Source organism: Papio anubis, chromosome 20 (assembly GCF_008728515.1).
Source record: "Papio anubis isolate 15944 chromosome 20, Panubis1.0, whole genome shotgun sequence".
Taxonomy (NCBI): domain Eukaryota; kingdom Metazoa; phylum Chordata; class Mammalia; order Primates; family Cercopithecidae; genus Papio; species Papio anubis.
This window is the reverse complement of record NC_044995.1, coordinates 38536602-38559220: the sequence shown is the minus strand read 5'-3', so window position 1 is coordinate 38559220 and position 22619 is coordinate 38536602. Positions and strand designations below refer to the sequence as shown.

Here is a 22619-nt window from a genome sequence, read left to right as displayed (position 1 = left end):
TCAGTGTGCACATCTGCAAACTGGGGGCAAAAATAAATGCCGTGAGCTCTGGGGGCTGGGATGAAGTTCTCATAAACTGCCAGGGCAGTTCTCATAAAGTTTAGCGGCTCATGAACTCCCCACAGAGAGGAGCTACTGTTATTATAACTATTTACCACAAAGCAGAGTTTCCATGTCCTCCTGAGACATGGTGCTTCCCCTTCATCAGGGATGGAGTGAAATCTTGACATGAGCGAGGGCAGGGGCCAAGAGAAGGGCCTTCCCGTCATGATTGTGGAAAATGGTCTGCTTGCTTCTCATCAGGTTTTGGGGGTTGGCGACATGGGGAATCCTGTTTGGTCAGTTAGAGGAGTTGCAGCTGGTCCTAAAGCTTGAAGAGCTTGCACTAAATAAATCATGTGGCTGCCATTTTGCTTTGAAATAAAGGGGCTGTCAAAGGGCCAGGTGTGGTGGTGCACAACTATAGTCTCAGCTACTCAGGAGGCTGAGCTGGGAGGACTGCTTGAGCCTTGGCGCTCAAGGCTGCAGTGAACCAGTGGTGCAATTGGATTGCACCACTGTGCTCCTGCCTAGGGGACAGAGTGAGACCTCACCTCTAAAAGTAAATTTTAAAAAGGGCTTGTCAGCACCAACAGAGGTACACAGAGGCACACACACACTATTGCACTGGGGAGGGAGGAGGCTGATGCCTGTAACACTAATACATCAGACTCTTATTTGGCACCCACTGTGTGTCAGCACCCACTGAGTACTGCTTGAATCCTCACAACCACCCTACAAGGCAGGCACTAATGTTATACCCCTTTTACTGATGAGGAAAGGGAGGCCCAGGGTGGCTAAGCAATGTGCCTAAAATGATATGAATGGGAATAAGCAAAGTTGGTATTTGAATCTAGGCAGCCAGGCTCCACAGCCTCCCTCCCTCCACTAAGCTGAACTGTCTCAAGCCCCATATAGAGCCATGGCACGCCTCAATTTTGACAGAACCTTGCTCAATCCTCCAAAGACACTGGTGAAGAACGTCCCTGAGAAAACAAAGGAAAGGATACCCAGACAGACCACAGAGATCTGGAGAGTGCTCTGTGTCTTAAGTCACCACAGAAATGCACATGATGGGCCGGGCGCGGTGGCTCAAGCCTATAATCCCAGCACTTTGGGAGGCCCGAGGCAGATCCGCGAGGTCAGGAGAATCGAGACCATCCTGGGTGGCACGGTGGAAACCCGTCTCTACTAAAAATTACAAAAAGCTAGCAGTGAGATGGCAGGCGCCTGTAGTCCCAGCTACTCGGGAGGCTGAGGCAGTGAATGGCGTAACCCGGGAGGCGGAGCTTGCAGTGAGCTGAGATCCGGCCACTGCACCCCAGCCTGGGCGGCAGAGCGAGACTCCGCCTCAAAAAAAAAAAAAAAAAAAGAAATGCACATGATACCACAACAGGATTCCACTTTCACTTATCTGATTGGTGAAGAAGTAAAATCAAGGGAGGGTAAGCCTGATTGGGCCACGTGGTCAGGGAAAGGAGACCTTGGAATTTGAAAGGGCACAGACTTCCTATTTCTTGCAACCTGGCCCAAAAGCTTGACCTATGACCCTGCCATACCATTTCCAGGAATCTGTCCTAGGGAAACAGTGACAGACGTGTGCAAAGACTTCTCTACCAGGACGCTCACTGCAGTGTGATCAGTATTGGTAGAAAAACAGCTGGTCTCAAAGCAAATACACAAAAGGAAGCCCATTTTTGTTATGAAAATCAAAAAGTTGCCGGGCGCGGTGGCTCAAGCCTGTGGGAGGCCGAGACGGGCAGATCACGAGGTCAGGAGATCGAGACCATCCTGGCTAACATGGTGAAACCCCGTCTCTACTAAAAAATACAAAAAAAAAAAAACTAGCCGGGCGTGGTGGCGGGCGCCTGTAGTCCCAGCTACTCGGGAGGCTGAGGCAGGAGAATGGCGTGAACCCGGGAGGCAGAGCTTGCAGTGAGACGAGATCGCACCACTGCACTCCAGCCTGGGTGACAGAGCGAGACTCCGTCTCAAAAAAAAAAAAAAAGAAAATCAAAAAGTTTAGGTATATCGGGGGGAAAAGGAGTGGCTGTTCCATTTCCTTTGGAAAGAAACAAAATCCTCACCATAGTTCACAAAGCCCAGAATAAGCCACCCTTGTCACCTCCCTGCCCTCCTCCCATTCGCCTGGCATACAGTAGGCGCTCAGTCAACATTTATGAATGAATGAACACACTCTTCCCCATTCCCCTTCCATCTCTAAGCTGATATACTCCAAGGTCTCTCTCCTGTACGTTCCTAAGGGTGTGGGGACCAAGGGAACACAGTCCATACCAAGCAGCATTCACCATGCCAGGAGACCAAAGAAAGTAAGGCACGATTTTCAAACTGGGCAACAGAAGGAGAAGGAGAGAGAAGGGGAGGCCGCCGCAGTTTTCATTCCAACATTTTCCAACTCTGGGTGAGATTTCCTTCTATATACTCATCTATATTTACATCAACGAATCTGTCGGTAGCAAGCCTGTTGCTTCTTGTGTGGGATCTAAAGTTCACAGAAAGCTGGCTTAGACACCCAGCTAGGAAGACAAACTGTAAATTAAATTTAAGTCACCCAAAAACCCTAAATCCACCCACTCCCCTTGAAGAAACCCATGACATCTATTACATCAAGATTTCTCAACCTTGGTATTACTGACATTTGGAGCTGGATAATTCTTTACTGAGAAAGGCTGTCCTGTGCATTTTAAGATGCTGAACTGCATCCCTGGTTTCTACCAGCCAGATGCCAGTAGCATCTTCTCCCCTCCCCCTACATTCGTGACAACCAAAAATGTCTCCAAACATTGCCAAAAGTCCCCTTGGGGGAAAAATTGCTCCCAGTTCAAAAGCACTGCTTTACATGCAGCCCAGGAAAAATTCCAAACCATTTAACTGTTCTTTCTCTGTTCCTTGTCATCAACATCCTGAATATACCAGTCACCTGTTCTCAAAATTCCTTCAACAGATTCAAAGAAAGTGGTAACAACAGAGTTTCAATTATGGGCTTGGAGTGCCATATACAGACAAGAATTTCATTCTAAAAACTATCAGAACCTTAGACAGAGATTCACACACAAAGATGTTTACTGCACTGCTATTTATAATGGCAAAACAAACAGCTAGAGATGGTTACATGAATATAATACAGGTATAAAGTGGAACATTATCAGATATTAACAACGGTGTTTTCTGGGGTTGCCGCCAACCCATACAGCACCACTGTATGAATTTAAACAAGACACCCCTTTCTCTGATTGTGAAATTAAACAAGCCACCCCTTTCTCTGATTGTGAACTTAAACAAGACACCCCTTTCTCTGTCAAAAATTATCATAATAGCTTCATCTTGCTAGAACAAGATACTTAAGCTTTTATCAGCTGGGGTACTGAAATAATAGACATACAAGCTCCATGATACTTATGATATGTGACATGCTATCTTTGTGCCGTGCACAACCTGTGCAACTATACATGGTGGCCCTTATTTTTTCAAGGATACCTAGTGGCATAGAAATGTGTTCATAAAAGTTTATATCCATAAAAAGGTATGGGATGAAATACATTAAAATGTCTTCAGAGATTTTTTGTGGATGAGAGAGTATACATATATTTTATATTCTTTTTTGTACATTAGATGTTCAGTAAATGAAGAGGATAGGCCTCTTGGAGGAGCTGACTTTTGGGCTGAGACCTAAATGAAGAGAAGGAGTTAGCCATGGGGAGACCTGGAGAAACCGTGATGCAGGCAGAGGAAATACCTTATGCTGAACAGAAGGAATATCACATAATGCAAATAACGTGTGTGTGAGTAAAAATGGTCAGCAGGGCTGAGACAGAGTAGACAATGAAAGGAAGGTAGACAATGACAGAGATGAGATCAAAGACAAAACAGGGACCAGATCACATGGGACCTTAAAGGACCCTGCTACATTAGGGTGTTAGTCTGTTTTCACACTGCTATAAAAGTAATTTATAAAGAAAAGAGGTTCAATTGACTCACAGTTCTGTATGGCTGGGGAGGCCTCAGGAAACTTACAAATCATGGCAGAAGGCAAGGGGAAAGCAAGGCACGTCTTACATGGCAGCAGGAGAGGAGAGAGAGGGAAGAAGCCCACACAGTTTAAAACCATCAGATCTCATGAGAACTCACTCACTATCACAAGAACAGCATGGGGAAATCATCCCCATGATCCAATCACCTCCACCAGGTCCCTCCCATGACATGTGGGTATTACAATTTGAGATAAGATTTGGGTGAGGACACAGAGAAAAACCATATCAATCAGTAATCTGTAATCTCTGGCTAGTGGGTAAGAATCTGGGGCATTTACCCAATCTGCTTGGAAGAGAAATAGTCTACCAGTCCACCACTACATACTATCCTATCCACCAGTGGAGCAAAATCCAAGGAATTCCACTTTCAGTTCCAGTGCTGAAACAAAACTAGGTGTTTCTAGAATGTTAATAATCTTTGTTCAGTAACACTGTTTACTTTCCTCACCATTACTCAGTTAAATACTTATGCATGATATAGTGCAGGAACTTTTGGGGGATGTGAGGAAGGCAAATCATTGTCCCCTACCCTCAAGGAGCTTTCTAATTACGTAGGTAAAACCTAAGCATGCAATCTTTATTTTTATTTTTATTTTTATATTTTTTTGAGATGGAGTTTCGCTCTGTCGCCCAGGCTGGAGTGTAGTGGCGCGATCTCAGCTCACTGCAAGCTCCACCTCCTGGGTTCACACCATTCTCCTGCCTCAGCCTCCCAAGCAGCTGGGACTACAGGCGCCCGCCACCATGCCTGGCTAATTTTTTGTATTTTTAGTAGAGATGGGGTTTCACTGTGTTAGCCAGGATGGTCTCAATCTCCTGACCTTGTGATCCATCCACCTCGGCCTCCCGAAGTCTTAAGCATACAATCTTACTGATTTTTACAAAAGCATGCAAAATTCACTTGATACTGGAAAAGGTACAAATAAGGTAGTAAGCAGAGAGACTTGGTCATTCCCAAGTCAAACAGAACACCAAATATCAGAGAGACCCACACATAGACAACCACCCTTCCATACACCCTTATATCCAACATCCACTCATCCACCCACCCATTCAACCATCTGTCATCCACTCATCCACCCATCCATTCAGTCATCCATATTTTCACCCCTCAATCCAGTCTAGTCATCTGCCTATTTATTCATCCAGCCATATATTCACTCATACACCAACCCATCCTGTCATCCATCCATCCACATCCATCCATCCAGTCATCCATCCATCTATCCATCCATCCATCCACTCATCCATCCATCCAGTCGTCCATTCACCCATCCATTTGTCCACCCACCCATCAAGTCATCTACCAATCTACTTATCCACCCACCTACTCATCCTATCACCCTTCCTTCCTTCCTTCCTTCCTTCCTTCCTTCCTTCCTTCCTTCCTTCCTTCTTTCCTTCCTTCCTCCCTTCCTTTCCTTCCTTCCTTCCTTCCTTCATCCCATCCATCCATCCAGTCATCCATGCATCTGTTCAACCATCCATCCATCCATTCACCCAGCCATCCAACACTAACTGCAGGGGACGACTCCATCCTCACTAAACCACAAACATCCAGCTATGATCCATAATTTAAAAGACTGCATTGTGATCAGAAACGGGCCACAAGTCAAAAATTTGCATTCTGGCAACTCTTTCAGAGACAACTCAAGTCTCTAAACATTTCTGACAATTCCAATTTGTGTAAGACCCAAACACTCCAAGTCTTTGTAACACCCTCACAGAAGCTAACCTATATTTGCTGCTCTTAAGTATTTGATGTCTTCAAAGATGGTGCCCTTGGGGAGAAGGCAAGGCTAGAGACAGTATGGTTAGAGGAAGGGGAAGCTGTGGGGAGACTGGAGAGTCTGGCATTGGGGCATAGCAAATGAGAGAAAAAGGAGATTAGAAACATGGAAGAAGGATTGCTGAGAGGTGGGGAAAATCCTGCTTGGGCCTAGGAATCATGGAATTCTAGTATGGACAATCAATGAGACCTTGTGATTGTATTCTCCTTGGCTTATATATTGGAGCAACCGTGATTGAGCTGATCTTTCAGAAGAATGGGTTAACAATGTAGACACCAAAAATAACAGAGATCAAGGGAGCTGAGAGACTTGGCAAGGAAGAGCAGACTATTAACACTTATGCAGCACCTACTGTGTGCCACACACTATTCTCAGCACTGGGTCAGAGAAGCCCAAATATGGCCACCCACATAAGTCCATCCATCTATCCACTCTTCCATATATAAACACATGTAGTGATTACTAAGTGTCAGGTACCATTCTAAACATTAGATATATTAAATCATCTAATCCTCCCAGATAGGAGCTATTAGGATCCCCATCGGGACAGACTGCGAAACTGAAGCACAGAACATTTAAGTGACTTGCCCAATGTCACGCAGTCAGTGACTAGCAGAGCTGGGATTTGAACCCTAGCCACCTAGCTTCAGAATCCACGCTCTCAACTCAACCATGCTGCTTCTCTACAACCATATCAATTGCCAGTGTCTAAACCACAGGTTCTAACTTTCAGAATACAAGAAGGACCAAGAGCTAACTGGTTGACCCAGCCTCTTAGAGAAAATGATAAGTAAACTGCGAAATGGCTTAGCTCCTGCCATAAATGTTGATGAATCTCAGCTGATTCTAAGTGAAGCTAGATTTCCAAGTACACAGACTAAAATTAACACCTTGAATTCATTCTTTCAAAATAATTGATTCCTTACAGCAGTATTGTTCATAACAGCAAACAAATGAACAATCCCCCACCCCAAATTGGAAACATCCCAAATGCCCATCACCCAGGAAAATGAATGAATAAATTATTTGTATTATCACAGAATGAAATATTATATATCAGAGAAAAGCAAAAGACCGACACTTACGCTCAACAACAGAGACGAATCTTAAAAATATACAGTTGAGGGTGGGGCGCAGTGGCTCATGCCTGTAATCCCAGCACTTTGGGAAGCCAAGGCAGGCAGATCACGTGAGGTCAGGAGTTCAAGACCAGTCTGGCCAATATGGCAAAACCCTGTCTCTACTAAAAATACAAAAATTAGCTGGGCATGGTGGCAGGCGCCAGCTACTGGGAAGGCTGAAGCAGGAGAATCACTTGAACCCAGGAGGCAGAGGTAGCAGCAAGCCAAGATCGTGCCATTGCACTCCAGCCTGGGCAACAAGAGCAAAACTCCGTCTCAAGAAATATATATACATATACAGTTGAGTGGGGGAAAAAGAGTGCAAGTCCCAAAAGATGAAAGAGCTCAGAAGCAAGGAAGGTTAAATTTATATTGTTAAAGCTGGGTACGGTGATGCATACCTATAGTTCCAGCTTCTTGGGAGGCTAAGGCAGGAGGATCGCTTGAGCCTAGGAGGTTGAGACTGTAGCGAGCCATGATCATGCCACTGCAGTCCAGCCTGGGTGACAGAGTGAGACTCTGACTCTAAATAAATAAATAAATGAATAAATAAATACAATTCATTGAGTTGGCTACTTTACAGGATGATTATACATGCCATGTGCTTTCTGGGTACAGAATCTTTTAATCTTCTTACAATTCCTTGGACATAGGACTACTATCCCCATTTTACAGAGGAAAAGACTGAGGCTCCACAACTGTGAGCTGGAGCTGAGATTTGCAGCCAGGGTGGCCTGTTCCCAAGCTCTATATGCTTCCCCCTCCATCCAATATCACCTTCCCTCCTCTTTTCCTCCTTACAGCCTCCACTCCTTGTGTATTAATCAAACAGACACATTCCTATGCAGACGCCATAGCACGCCACAAACACATTTCATTGCAGTGATGGCCAGCATAGCCCTCCCACCCACACACACCATGCCCATCATTCTCAATAAAGAAGATAATAAAGATCATGGAGATAAAAGAACATGACAGACTCTGGAAGATCAGAATCCATGTAACCCCACTGCAGGCCAAGTTTTAAGTCTGCCCCAAAGTCTCACTGAAGACAAATCCATCCACTTTTATGAAAAGGTAACAACATCCAGACTTCGCCCTCCTTCAAATGCTGCCTGTATGAAAATACTTTAAAAATCAGTTTTAAATTACATATATTTTTTACACATAGGCCTAAAAGGAGAACAGAACTTAACAGCGTGAATATTATTTACTGGCAAGTGGGTGACTAAGTTGGGTTTCCCTCATGACTGCAGACAGGGGACTCTTGAATACTGTTATTTGGGGGCTGGGGGTGGGAGGCTGCTCATTTCTAACTGCAGGTGCAGCCTGAGCAACAGGCACCTTCAAGGAAGCCTCACGGCTGCTCCCAGTCTAAACGGCAGATAAAGCCATGTCTGACCGAAGCGAGATGTCAAAACTTGATCCGGACTTAACTCAGGCATTTCCCTTCATAGCTGGAATCTCTCTTGTATTAGCTGCCTTAAAGACGGCTTCTAAAAGCTGCATTCATTCCAATAAAGAGTCTTGGCTTTTCAGAGGGAATAAGTAACTGACTCTCTCCCTTTCTTGGTCAATGGCACCATCTCTTGCACCACTCTTCTCTCTCAGGTGTTAAGAACTCACCATTAGGGGGATCAGCGTCCCAGTTCGCCCAGGACTGTGAGTTTCCGGAGATGCTAAACCCAGGATAGTCCCAGGCAACCCTGGCTGAAGGGTCACCCCATTCAGCTAAGAACTGAGGCCCAGTGGTTTTTGAAACCCAAGTTGCTGTGCCCACCCATCTGGTTCCCTTGCCAGGAATGTTCCTTGTTTTTCCTATTTTTTTAGGGAGTGAGGAGAAGGAAGACCAAAGTTTGGAAGGGGAGGGGAGGTACCTAAATTCTAACCCAAAAGTTGAGCGAAGTTCTTCTGTCGAGTTTGCAGTGGACACCTGGGGTGGCCATGCTGGGCTGGACTCTCGACCGGCCCCAAAGGAAGAGACAGGGTGTGGAAGAGGTGAAAAGGGAAGCTAATTATATACTTTAAAACTCCCTCACCTCGTCACCCACAGAGGGAGGGAGGGACCAAAGGAGGAAAGAGAATTAATTTTATCTTAGACCCAAGGGAATAGAAAAATGGGTCAAGTGGCCATGAATTTTTTTTTCCTCTGAAAGCTTCCAGAGCGAACGGAGAATGCAAAATGTCCAAAGGTGGCTTTAAAGAGTGCCACACTCAGGTTAATCAATGCACACTGGCCAGTCATTGGTGGTGGTGGGGGGAGGGGTGGCGCTTCGCTCGCATTCCTACCCAGAAAGCCTCATTTCTAGCCAAAGTTTCCAAAAAAAGAACACTGGAAACAAAATGACTCCCTGGTATTATGGCTCTTGCATTTTGGGGTTTTTCTCTATGCTGGAGACTGTGCTGGCCATGTTTCACGCACGACCCCATTTAATCTCCTGAGAGCCCTCCAAGGGAGATGCTACTAGAAGGAATATCCTCATCATGCATGTCAAGAAACTGAGGCTCTGGCGCCCAAGATAACATGGCTGGTGAATCATATGAACCTAGGCCAGTCTGACCCAGAGTCTGGAGTGTTTTCCCTCTCCTCTCTGCCCTCTTTCAGGGCAGGCACCATCCGGCCCTTTTCTCAGGAGCTGAGCTGGCATTCTCGGAAATGCGTTACTGCACGGCTCTTAGGCTCTGATCATCTCTGGATGGCGTCCACCTTCCCGGCGGTGCTTTTTATTGCTGAGAAAGTGTATGTGTGTGTGCTTGCTACTGGGGGGGAAACAGGGAGGGGGTAACACAAGCCCTACGCACCCAACAGATGCCTCCCACTCCAAGTCCCCGAAAAAAGACTTCATTCTCAAGGGGCCACTGCATCCAATCTACTCAAGCACTAACATTTCAGAAACCTCCATTGGTCTGACCATCTCATGGACAGTCTCTCAAACCCCTGCACCTAAAACCCACCAAAATCCTAAAACATTGGCACAAGGGTAGATCAGATGTTGTACGATTTAGTTAATGGATGAAGACAGGCACTTTTTCTCATTCACTCAGCAAATGTTTATGGGGTGCCTGCTTTGTCCCGCACACTGGGGTTGCAGTGGTGAAGAACAGGGTAAAGATCACGGGTCTCACAGCCTCAGAGCTTGACTTTTTCCTGGGGAATGGTAGAACTACCAGGGAGGGGTGGAACCCCATCCAAGAGACCCCCTTCTCTCTCTCTCTCTAGTGCAGGCACATAGCTTTGAATGACATCCTTAATCTTTCTTATTTCTCTGACTGGGATTTAACACTACTACTTCCACTCCTTTCCATAGATCCACATCCCTAATCCTAAGCCATTGAGGCCAGATATGCTTTGGAGTTCAGAACCCAGGGCTTTTAGAGGCATCGCAAAGTCGGGAATGTAAAATGGTACAACCACTTAGGAAAACAGTTTGAGAGCCTTTTATAAAATTAAACATACACCTACCACACAACTCAGCAATCTCACTCCTGGGTTAATTTACCCAAGAGAAATGAAATGTATGAAATGAAATGTTCCCACTAAAACCCGTACGCCAATGTTTATAGCAGCTCTATTCATAATCATCGAAACTGGAAGCATCCCAATGTCCTTCGGCTGGGAAGCAAACTCTGGTCCATCCATATCATGGAATCCTGCTCAACACCAAAAAGGAAGGCGCTACTGTCACAGGCAACAGCATGAATGAATCTCAAAGTCTGAGTAAAAGAAGCCACACTCAAAAGGCTACATACTGTGAGATTCTATTTCTACGACCTTCGGTAAAAGGCAAAGCTGTAGGGATGGAGAACAGATCAGAGCTTGAAGGGGCTGGGGAAGTGGGGTGCTGACTCAAGCGGGACACTGTGGGGGTTGACAAAACTGTTCCATATCTTGATTTGGGTGGTGGCTACAACTACATCCATTTGTCAAAACTTGCAGACCAGTATGTCAAAAGGGTGAATTTTGCTACAAATAAATTATACCTCAATAAACATTTTTTTTTTTTTTTTGAGACAGAGTCTCACTCTATTGACCAGGCTGGAGTGCAATGGTGCGATCTTGGCTCACTGCAACCTCTGCCTCCCAGGTTCAAGCGATTCTCCTGCCTCAGCCTCCTGAGTAGCTGGGATTATAGACGCACACCACCACGCCTGGCTAATTTTTATATTTTTAGTAGAGACAGGGTTTCACCATGTTGGCCAGGCTGGTCTCAAACTCCTGACCTCCTGATCCACTGGCCTCAGCCTCCCAAAGGGCTGGGATTATAGGCGTGAACCATCAGACGTGGCCCCTATAAACCTGAGTTTTAAGGAAAAGAAAAATGATAACAAAATGTCTCTATGATCTAACCTGGATACTCCAACCCTAGCCCACGAACTTGCTGCATGGGGAATCCTAGAAGCTAAGTTAGAAAAGTGGAATCCCAGACCCCACCCAAACCCTGCTGGACCAGAAACATCCTGTTAACAAGACGATCTCCATGCATCTGAAAGTTTGACAGGACTATAATGCAGACCTAACAGTCAGGAGCTGAAGCAGCACCTCATCATCAAGCACATCTAACATTTCTCCTGCAAAACATACTCAAATGCACACCCAGTGGAATGAATGAAAACTGTAAATTAAGACTTCAAACTGAAGTCAGTTCAGGTTAGGTTTTATCTCTATATGAGTTTGTCTTTTGGTTTTTGGAGCTTTTTGGATTGGAGAATTGTGGATGAGAAATTGCACCCTTTTTGAAAATCTCCCAGTGGAAAAACCATGCTAAATTTTACTTTGCAGAATTTTGCTCCTCTGGAAATACCAGCCAAGCCGGTCTAGTGCAAGGATCATGCAAGTGACACCATCCTGCCCTCTACAACAGTACCTTCTAGAACATTCTATCTCTCAGGACAGACCAAGAGTCTGATAACCTGCTCCCATGTATCCCAGCACTTCTCATGCAGAAAGTTTCTCTTTAGAGAGCTTTTCTTTAAAAAAAAAAAAAAAAAAAGAGAGAGAAAGAGGAGTGCCAATCAGCCAACGTCCACAGATGTCAAAGTGATGTCACCTGATGTCAATGTGACTTTAGGTGTCTTGTTAAGATCTCCGCAAACCGGATGAAAAGCTGGAATTCTACGTGTAATTCAGGAGACTGTGCGTGATAAAACACAGACCTGCTTCCAGTGTTCCTGCAATGGCCTGAGTTTCTACATCATATTCAGTGGCAGACTTGGTGGCACAGGGAGGGCTGGAAAGATGACATTCACCTTGGCACCTGGTAGAAGGAGTGAGTGGCATTAAGCGCGGAGGGAACTCTAGGAAGGTTGACAGATGCTCCTTTTTGAGCTGACAGATCTGAGCTCTTCACCAATCATCAGAGACCCTCATGGCCCTATTTGAATCACAATTCCAATCAATGAAAACATGAAACCAAGGTATGTGGTCAAGACGGCTTGCTGCCTGGCATGAGAAAAACACAGTAACGTAAATCTGAACATCAAAGACTTCCATTTGAGTTTTCTCACTTAGGAAAAGGGGAAAAATGAAATAAATGAGGATTCTTAATTCTCATTGATGGCTTCAAGTTTGACCCACTGAGGGATGAAAGAGGACGCAATCATAGTGACAAATTGCCCTGAGTGTGGAGAAAGCAAGATTGCATCCTTCACCAGTGTACCATGCCGGAATTTGCATTCGGAAGTACCACTCTTAGGCCCTGTGAGCATATAGCCAAGTTCATGGATCATTCACTCACTTCTCTTCCACAAGACAGGGAGGAACCTGCTTTCCATATCGACCTGCAACCCTTAGTCAACACCATTTCCAAATACGCATCCCACGACACACGCATCAAAAAGTAGCAGGGATGATTTCACTCCTATCCAAGAGAACTGTGGAAAAAAAATAATAAAAGACACAAGAATGCTCCCAATGACACAAACAGAAAAGACACAAATGCCCATCAACAGTAGAATGGATAGACTGTGGCAGAGTCACACACACAGATGTGAGCAAAAGAAGACAGCGGCAAAAGAACATACTGTGTGACTCCATTTACATGATGTTTCAAACACGCAAAATGAATCTTAGAAGTCAGGTGAGCAGTACCCTTGTTGGGGAAGCGACTAGGAGGCGGTATGGGGAAAGGGACTTGCAGGGCACTGATCAGGACCTGGCTGCTGGATGCGTGGGTGTGTTCATTTTGTAAAAATCTATGAATCTGAATATATGTACTTGCCTGTACGTATATTACTTTATTCTGGAAGTTCAGAATAAGTACCTACACACATTTTTTTTTTCACTCTCAGGATATGCTTAAACGTCTTTTTTCATGGTAGAAATATCTGGATAAAAAAGTAAAATGTTCTGCCCTGGTATCGTGACTCTGACATTCCACGTGGTGTTTCTCTTTACACTGGCCTGAATTATTTTATTCACTACCTCCCCCTCCAGGTCTCAGTCCATCCCCTCTCATCTCCAATCCTCCCACCCACCCCGCCACCGCCCTCCGCTCCATCCAGGACAGAGAAAGCTCAGTCCTGGACGCCCCAGCTCGATGACAGATTGTGGGGTGGGCAGTTTTCCCTTCCAGAGTAGGGCTGTATAATGTGTTTGTTACCTCGGGCCAAAGAGAACAAAAACAGTGTGCAGAGAACAAAATGCACAAACTCATCATAAGAGCAAGAAAGCCCTGGGCGAGCTGGCCAAAGAATAGATGAAGCGGCAAGCAAAACTCGCAATTCACCTGCCTCCCTCTCCCACGATTCCCCCTTCCGAGGGGCCGCTGCAATCCCCTTCTCCCCCTACAGCCCTCCAATCTGCAGGATTCAGGCTGGACAGAGGTAAGCTGAGGACACAGCTCCCCACCTCCTTCCTTTCCTCTTAGAAGTCTCCAAATCCAGGCTCCAGAAGGCGATCTAAAGCCATTTTCAATGAGGAAACCTGTGAGCCGAGCAAACCCCTCTCACGCCTGCAGCTAACTGGGTGTGCATGCATGAATACCCTGCCCTCCTGCAAGGCACTCCCACCCCTCACTCTGTTGATGGCCAGAGCAATCACACCACCCCTGAGCACTTCAGTGGGCCTGGGATGGGGAGGAATTGCCAATCTTAAGAACCAGGCTCTTCAACCAGGCTGAAACTTAGGAAGCAAAGACCTGGCCCCTGCCTTGGGCACCAACGGAGATGGCATCGTAGTTAGAGGTATGCTTCCCTCAAAAGCGCCTCTGTTGAACTTCTTAATTTTCCCCACCCTCAAAGTAGACCACTCACACACTCCAAAACCTCAGTGCCCTCTGTTGCAATCCCAGCACCCAGGGTCCAAGAGCCAGGCTCAAATTTGAACTCCCCTGAAGTGAGTCCCCCCACCACCCGCCATGCTCCTTAAACAGCAACCCCCGGGGACCACACAGGGCCCAGCCCCGTTGAGTCCCTAACTGCAAAAACACACACAAAAGGGATGGGGGACTCATCCCTGAGCCCCAGGGATCCATTCAGCCCGTTCATTTTTACACGGAGGGCAGTGGGTTGGAACCGAACGGAGAAGCGGCACATCTGGGCATGGCATGGTGGCCAGCGAGCCTGGGCAGCAGGGTGTGTCCCCCCTCCTGGAATCTGGGTCATGCTTAGATAACTGCTAGAAAGCCCGACTAATTACCCACCCTTGCCTGCCTACATCTCAATAGATGTTAAGCCCTCCTCAAGGTTTATTTCAAGCAGGCAGGGATTTAAAGAAACACAGAAGATCTGCATTTTGATAGCATCTCCACAGACGAAAATATGGACTTCACCTTTTTCCTCTGGATCTTTGATTAAAAAAAAAAAAAAAATTAAAGGCATTTACCTACCTAAGATGTCCACATGGGTGTTGATTCTCCTGGTGTTCCCTCTTGGCTACTTGGGGTAGGAAAAGCTGGACATGGTGGTCTAGAATGGACCCACCACCTCATTTGCTCTTGCTCTGTCTTTCTTATTGAAAGTGTCCAGACCAGGTCTCCCCAGGCCAGGGGCCCAGATAAAGCAAATGGGCTCTCTTTCTCTACACCCCCAAAGATGATGAGCTTCCCCAATCAGCTGTTAAAGGCAATGGGACCTACACACATGAGGGAGACATAAGCGGCCCCCAGCCCATCACTACCCGCTCCAGATCGGACCAGCGGCCCACCCTGGGGTATTCACTCCGGCCAGCGCTGGCTTCTCAGTGTGAAGGCCACATGGACTCCCTCTTGCTCTTAGCCCTGGGAGCCCCCAAGCGCCCTGCCCTAAAAGTGCGGCGGCCCCCACCTTGGGGAAAGCAGGAGCGGAGAGGCTGTCCAGCTTCCCCTGCGTGGACTCCAGTGAGGGACGGCCAAGAAAACCCAACCAAGGCCCCCATAGTTCCCCTGCCCTGGCCAGAAGCGCCCAGGCCCGAGCCCGCTCCAAGCTCATTCCGTAGAACTCCGAACCCTCCGGACCTGGCTCGAAAGGCCCCTGCACGACCCCAGGCCCCAGATCTCATTCCAGAGTCGGTCCACTCTCCGCTGCCCCCCGCGAGTCCCCCACAAACCCATTCCCAAGCCTCCAGGATAGCTCAACCCAGCTCGAGGTGGAAAGATTCTTTCACACTCCTCCCGGGGCCCCCTCTCCCAGCCCCTGGAAGACCCCCTCCTCCTCCCCACCTCCCATCAACCCCCGGGTCTCTCTCAGCCTGGAAGAGGGGAGGCGGAGGGAGGAGGGGGAGGCGCAGCCGCTGCCGGGGTTCGGGCAAAAGGATATGGCCATTCGGTGATCTTTTTGGCGTATTTTCTCACCACGTTGTCTTCGCTGAAGAGGAAGAGAGACCGGTTAACCGTGAGGCAGTTCTGTCGGACGGGGATGGGGTTGTAGAGTGCCATGGTCCGCGCTCTCTGCGCCATTGACTGCTTGTACATCCTTTGCGCCCCGGGCTGCCCGCCCTGCCGGCTGCCCCCGGCTCCTCGCCCGCCTCCGGCGCCCACGACCACCCCGGCGGCTGCCCCGGAGCCTCCTCCCCCGTAGCGGGCCGGCATCTCGTCTCCGAAGCGGGCCATTCTGCAAAGAGCAAAGGGCTCCGGGTTACGCTGCGGCGAACGATGCGGAAGACGCCGCCGCCGCCGCCGCCGCTGATGCTGAGGCTGCCGGGGCTGGGAGCGCGGCGGCTGGAGCTACGACTGCGGAGACGCTCCACGGCCCAGCCCATCGGGCGGCGGCGGCTCGGCGCCTCGGGTCGGGGGCTCAGAAGGCGGCTGCCCGGGCCGAGCCGGGGATAGCAGCTCGGGACATCTTCCTGGCTGACCCCGGAGAAGGAGGGGCGGGAGGAGGGTGCGGGGGCGGGGCGCGGGGGCCCGGGGAGGAGGGGGGAGGGGAGAGAGAAGCGAGGCAAAAAATAACCGAGGAAGGAATCCAGGCAATCCCCAGTCCACCCACTCCGGAAAAAAAAAAAAAAAAAAAAAGACAGTTAAAAAAAAAAAAAAACACCCAACGCACACCCCCTTTAAGAAGCGAACGGTTTGCAAAGGACGCCCCCCCGGGACGCAGTGGAAGCTTCAAATTCCTCCGAGGTCCAGGTCAGGCTGGCATCTTGCAAAAGGAGTGCGCTCGGCCCATTAAAAAATATATTTATTTATTTATTTATTTATTTAAAAATAAAGAAAGAAAAAACCCAGGTCTTTGCTGGGTGGGGAGGGCAGCAAAAAAAAAAAAAAAAAAAAATTAACTCCCCTTCTGTTTTGCTGGAGTTCCTAGACCTTAAAAATGCTGAAAGATCGGTAGCTCCAAAAATAAAATAAAATAAAAATAAAGAAGATGAAAGAGAAGGGTAAGAGGGGGGAGGGGGAGTAAGACGCTCCAGAGGATTCCTAAGGAGTCTTCACACCGCAGGGTCCAGGTTTAAGAAAAAAAAAAAAAATTCTTCCTGAATCACCAGCGGCTGCCTCTTCTGCTCCCGGAGGAAGTGTATGTGTGTGTGTGCGCGCGCACAGCGTTTCGCTCAATGGTGCCTCATCTTGGGGTTAAATTGCAGCAGTGAAATCCTGAAAATTCCCAACAGGGGGAAAAGAGAGAGAGAGAGAGAGGTATGCGCCCTCCGCTTAGCCACTCAATCGCTGCCCCTGGATGCTGCAATGCCCCTCCACCCTCCAAATCCCTCCACCTCCTCCTTCTCTAGGTTTTGCTAAAATAAGACTGGTGTGGAGGGTTGCGGGTAGAAGAAGGTAAAGAGGGAAGAAAAAAAAAAATGGGCGCAAAGGTCTGAACCACTGGCCAGCAAGCGGAAAAGGGGAGCAGTTGATGAGTTTAACAGCAGAAGGACCCACCCAGAGTGTCGACACATGAGGGCCCGCGACCAATCGTGGAGGCGCGGGGGGACCGGGCTCAGCGGAGTTTGTGGGGGAGAGAGGGGAGCGCCGCATGTTTGGGAGGCAGGAAGGGGGAATTGGGGTGCTTCCTCCTCCCCTGGGAGGAAAGCCTGTTTTCCACCCGGTTCCATTTCGGTTGCAGACAACCGGACGCTCCCCAGCATCTTGCAAGGAGAAGGCAGGATGGAGGCAGGAAAAAAAAACTTAAAAGACAGAAAAGAGAAGGGGATTTGTGTCTAGAGGTGCGATTCGTCAGTCTCTAAACAAATTTGCTCTGGTTAGCAAAAGACCATTTTTGAAAGCGGAGAGAGTGGTTTGGGGTTACTTCTGTGAACGTTTCAAATCACAGAGACTCCTGCAAGTTGGAATTAAGGGTTTATTCTACCTTGGAGACCCCAGAGGTGACAAGTCTGAACTCCTGGGAGGAAATAATTAACCAGGTCCTAGTTGGCTGGATAGGGGTTCTGGGTAGTATAGTTTGCTTGGTACCTCACGTGTCTCCAGAACCACTGTGATTAGTTCCCATTCTGCCTTTTCATGTGGTGAAATTCAATAAGCACACAGAAAAATGCATAAAACATAAAGGTAACGGGGTTAAGAAATTGAACTGAAATGAACACTCATGAAACCAAGTCTAGGGGTAGAAATGGAACATCACCACCTCTGCAGAACCCCCTTCTCCAACACGCTTACACAGCCCCTTATTCCAGCAATAATTTCTAGCTGACTTTATGGCATTCATATCTTCCTTTAAAAATAAAAAAAGTTTGACTACCTTATTATGCATTCCTAACCAATACAATTTTACTTTGCTTCTTTTGGGCTTTTATATAAATGGAATAATCATATAGTATGTATTCTACAGTTTCTTGTTTCTTTGCTTCAACATTATGTCTTTAAGATTCATCTGGCAGGGCACGGTGTCTACGTCTGTAATCCCAGCACTTTGGGAGGCAGAGGCATATGAGGATTGCTTGATGCCAGGGGTTTGAAACAAGCCTGGGCAATATAACAAGACCCTGTCTCTCCAAAAGCCTTTTTAAAAATAAAAATTAACCATCCATGGTGATGGGAACCTGTAGACCCAGCTACTTAGGGGGCTGAGATGGGAAGATCCCTTGAGTCCAGGAGATCTGAGGTTGCAGTGAACCAAGATCAAACCGCTGCCCTCCAGGCTGGGCAACAAAGTGAGACTCTGTCAGAACACATTCACCTGTTTGTTGTCACACGTGGCTGTGAGTTATTCACTTTCACTGCTGTATAGTATTTCATCGAGAGAATATGCCACTATTTGTTTATCCATCATCTTGTTGATGGGAATCTGTTTTGGTTTTTTTTTTCCAGTTGGGGCTATTAAACATTACTGCCTCAAATACCTTTGGTGCAGATAAGAATGCATGTCTCGAGGAATAGCCTTAGGTGTGGAATTTCTGGATCCACAGGGTATTCATGTCTTCGAGCTTATAAGATGTCACCAAACTGTCTTCCAAATTGAACGTACCAAGAAACATTGAATTTTCATGGAGCTTGTATAGGCAGAAAGGCCAAACAGAGAGGAAGGGGGAAAGGATGAAAAAGGCAAATATTCTTTCAAGCCTTAGCTAGTTGAATCCTAGTTAATTCCCTTCCCCCCTCGCCCCCACACGCACACATATCAGTATTCAGGTTCTTTTGGAACACTCTGGAAAGATGATATGTCTTTATATAAAGTCCCTGTTCTGTGCCAATGCACCAACTTTTACACATTGCCCCATAACACTTACAAGATTTTCTAACTTGTCAAGATATGGATGAAATGATTAAACCAAGAGTGACTGGAATTGCAAGGAGATAGAATTGTGTGGGATTCAGGGAGAAGGAGGGGCTGTGAAGGTGCTCACCAAATATCAGTGGTTTTTGTACTTGACATTGCTTCAGATATCAAAGGTGAACAGCAACTAATATGAAACAAGAGGCAAGCCCACGTGCTCAGATGTTAAGAGCCAGTCATACGAGAGGGCTGCACTGTCCGAGTTGAACTTACAATTTGTTTTGATGGACCTCTCTGAGAAGATTATTCAGTTTTAGAGCAGGAGAACTACCTGCATAGATCTGTGAAGACCCCAGAGTTTTTCAGGAAAGAGTGACAGCTCCCTGATGGAGTTCCTGCCCGGGTAAAGTTTCCACTGAGTCTTCGCAGCAGCCCCATGGAAGAGATGCAAACACTGAGGGTGAGAGAGACTTAAAAACTTTCCCAAGGTCACTAATGTGGATCTGAAACCATTTCGGACTCTTGCATTCTGTTGGACAGAGGGGAATTTGGTACAACCATTTTGGAAAACTGTTGGCCGGGTGCGGTGGCTCACATCTGTAATCCTAGTATTTTGGGGGGCAGAGGAAGGAGGATCACTGGAGCCCAGGAGTTTGACAGCAGCCTGGGCAACATAGTGAGACCCTGCCTCTACAGAAGGAAGGAAGGAAGGAAGGAAGGGAGGGGGGGAAGGAGGGGGGGAAGGAGGGAGGGGGGAGGGAGGGAGGGGGAAGGGAGGGGGGAGGGAAAAAGAAAGAAAGAAAGAGAAAGAGAGAGAAAGAAAGAAAGGAAAGAAATATATTAGTTGAGCATGGTGGTGCATGCCTGTAGTCCCAGCTACTGAGGAGGCCAAAGTGGGAGGATTGTGTGAGGTCAGGAGGTTAGGCTGCAATGAGCCAAGATCATGCACACCAGTCTGGGAGACAGCCAAGTCTCAAAAAACAAACAACAACAACAACAACAACAAAACCCACATAAAAAGAAAACCTTTTTGGTCATTTCTATTAACATGGCCATTTGAACATCCTATGACCCAACAATGTCACTCCTGGGTATATATCCAGGAAGAATGAGGATATATGGATATATGCACTAGAATGTGCGGCACTATTCATACTTGCTAAAAGTTGGAAATTTCCCAAATACCATAATGGATAAATACACTGTAGAACATGGAGTTTTAAGCAGCAATAAGAAAGGATAATATGGAGCTACACACGGGTGCATGGACGAATTTTATAAACTCCATACTGAACCAAAGAAGCCAGACACAGAATAGAACATGGTGTATAATTCCTGTTATATAAAGTTTTTTTAAAAAATGGTGCGCACCTGCAGTCCCAGCTATCCTGATTCCCAGTTATTCTGGAGGCCAAGGCAAGGAAGATGGCTTGAGCCCAGGAATTCGAGGATTGCAGTGAGCTACGTGATCTGCGCTCCAGCCTGGGTGACAGAGCGAGACCCAATCTCTTCTTTTAAAAAATTAAATAAATAAATAAATAAATAATAACATTCAAAAATGGGCAACACTGATTGCCTTTAGAAGTCAAAGGAGTAGTCACTTTGAGGGTAAAGGGATACCTTCTGGAAGCATCTCCGTCTGGGTGACAGTGGCATGGGTGTGCTCACTTTGTAAGTTTTGTTCATTTTGTACCTTTTCACTGAGCTACACGCGATTGATGTGTGCAGTTTTGTGTGTGCTGCATACTTTCATAAAAAATATTTGTAGGCTGGGCATGGTGGCTGAAGCCTATAATCCCAGCACTTTGGGAGGCCGAGGTGAGCGGATCACCTGAGACCAGGAGTTCGAGACCAGCCTGGCCAACGTGGTAAAACCCTGACTCAACTAAAAGTACAAAAATTAGCCAGGCGTGGTGGTGCCTGTAATCCCAGCTACTCAGGAGGCTGAGGCAAGAGAATCGCTTGAATCTGGGAGGCGGAGGTTGCAGTGAGCTGAGATCATACCACTGCACTCCAGCCTGGGAGACAGAGCGAGACTCCATCTCAAAAACAAACAAACAAACAAACAAATTCATGATGCTCCTGAAATACAGCCCACGCAGCACCACTTGTCATGGTGATTTGTGATCATTCTCTCTGCACACTTTGACCATGAAGCCCCTATACAACAAAATCAGGCATCTTTACGGGAGGACAAAGAACAGTCCTCCAGGATGCCCCAAACCGTGCCTAGACAGCAGAGAAGCCGGCTGCGTACAGAACCGCCGCAAAGTGTTGTAAACATTCATATTCCTGAGCCATCCCCCACTCTCTCTTATTTATTCAGCATTTCCCTGGGGTATAGCCAGTGTTGGCAACCACGGCTCTGGAAGGGGGCAAACTCATCATCTCTTTCTTGGCATTCTCTAGGGTTATCAATGGAGGTGCCGTTGGCATTTTCGGTGCAACATTTGTTGCTCTTCAGGGCTGTTCTGTGCATTGCGGATTGTTTAGCCTTCTTGGCAAATGCCCATTAAATGTCAGTAGCATCCCTAGTCATGTGATAACCAGACATACCCATATACATTTCCAAATGCCTCCTCTCACCTGCCGTCAAGGTGACAGAAGAGTCTACACTGTCCTCTCACCAAATGGCACTTCCAAAGTTTGCCTGACTACAAAGTTTGGAATGCTGGGGTTCCCCTCTCCTTCCTAGGAATCTTCTCAAGTCCTTCAACCCCCAATTGCTCAAGAACTCTTTTCCAGAAAGAACTCAACTCATTTACTATAAAGTGTGGCAGGGCTCCATGTGCATTATCTTTATAGATTCACTTTGCAGAGATAACATTTCTGTAGCCAAAGGAATGAATCTCTAATACCGGAATCTTACCTATCACCTAGCAAATGGGAATGGATGGGCAAGAAATCATCACAGCCCCCTCAAATGACTACAGTAGGTAGTTCCCAGACCCCCCACTAATACAAATTACTAATGTTGACCAGGTAGAGAGATTTAGAATGTTATTAGCATTGCGGACAGAAGCAGTTTAACAGCAGGCAGCCAGAAACCAGCCCCAACCATTGGTTCTAATCTTTAACACCTCTACCAGCTGGAGGTTTAATTTATCAATCAGCAGCAGCACTACCATACCGGCTTTGAGAATGTTATTCAATTGAACAGGGCTAGCATCTTTGAAATAAATGCCCCAAATAAATAACGGCAAATCGCATTCATCTGACTGCTAAAACAATTATCAGCAAATCTAGTCACGTTGAGTTGCAAAAATGGATCGGCCAAAAGACATTTGGTCTCTGCCTTCTGGTCCGGATACCCTTGGGGAATGAGTATCAAGATCTTTGGGAGGTGGAGGATAAAAATGACAAAGCCAAATTTGATCATCCAGACGTCTGCAGGTCATGATGTAGGCACCCAAGAGTGAATTCAGAGATGGAATGTGGCTGTCACTTTAGGCATGACATTGCACAGTAGCATGTGCCCTGCAAGCTTCCAAAAGCGAATGAGGCAAAGACTAATTCTGGACACAGACCTGGGTTCA

General features: G+C 47.0%; 1 protein-coding gene across 16 annotated transcripts in view; it reads right to left on the bottom strand.

The window, feature by feature from the left end:
- The window catches only part of CACNA1A (calcium voltage-gated channel subunit alpha1 A), a 428952-nt gene that overhangs the window by 290657 nt on the left and 115676 nt on the right, over nt 1-22619 (bottom strand). For all 16 annotated transcript variants that reach the window (XM_031659832.1, XM_031659842.1, XM_031659846.1 and 13 more), the window contains exon 3: nt 15736-16029. In XM_031659832.1, coding sequence (XP_031515692.1) covers nt 15736-16029 — 294 coding nt within the window. The remainder of the gene's footprint in view (nt 1-15735; nt 16030-22619) is intronic.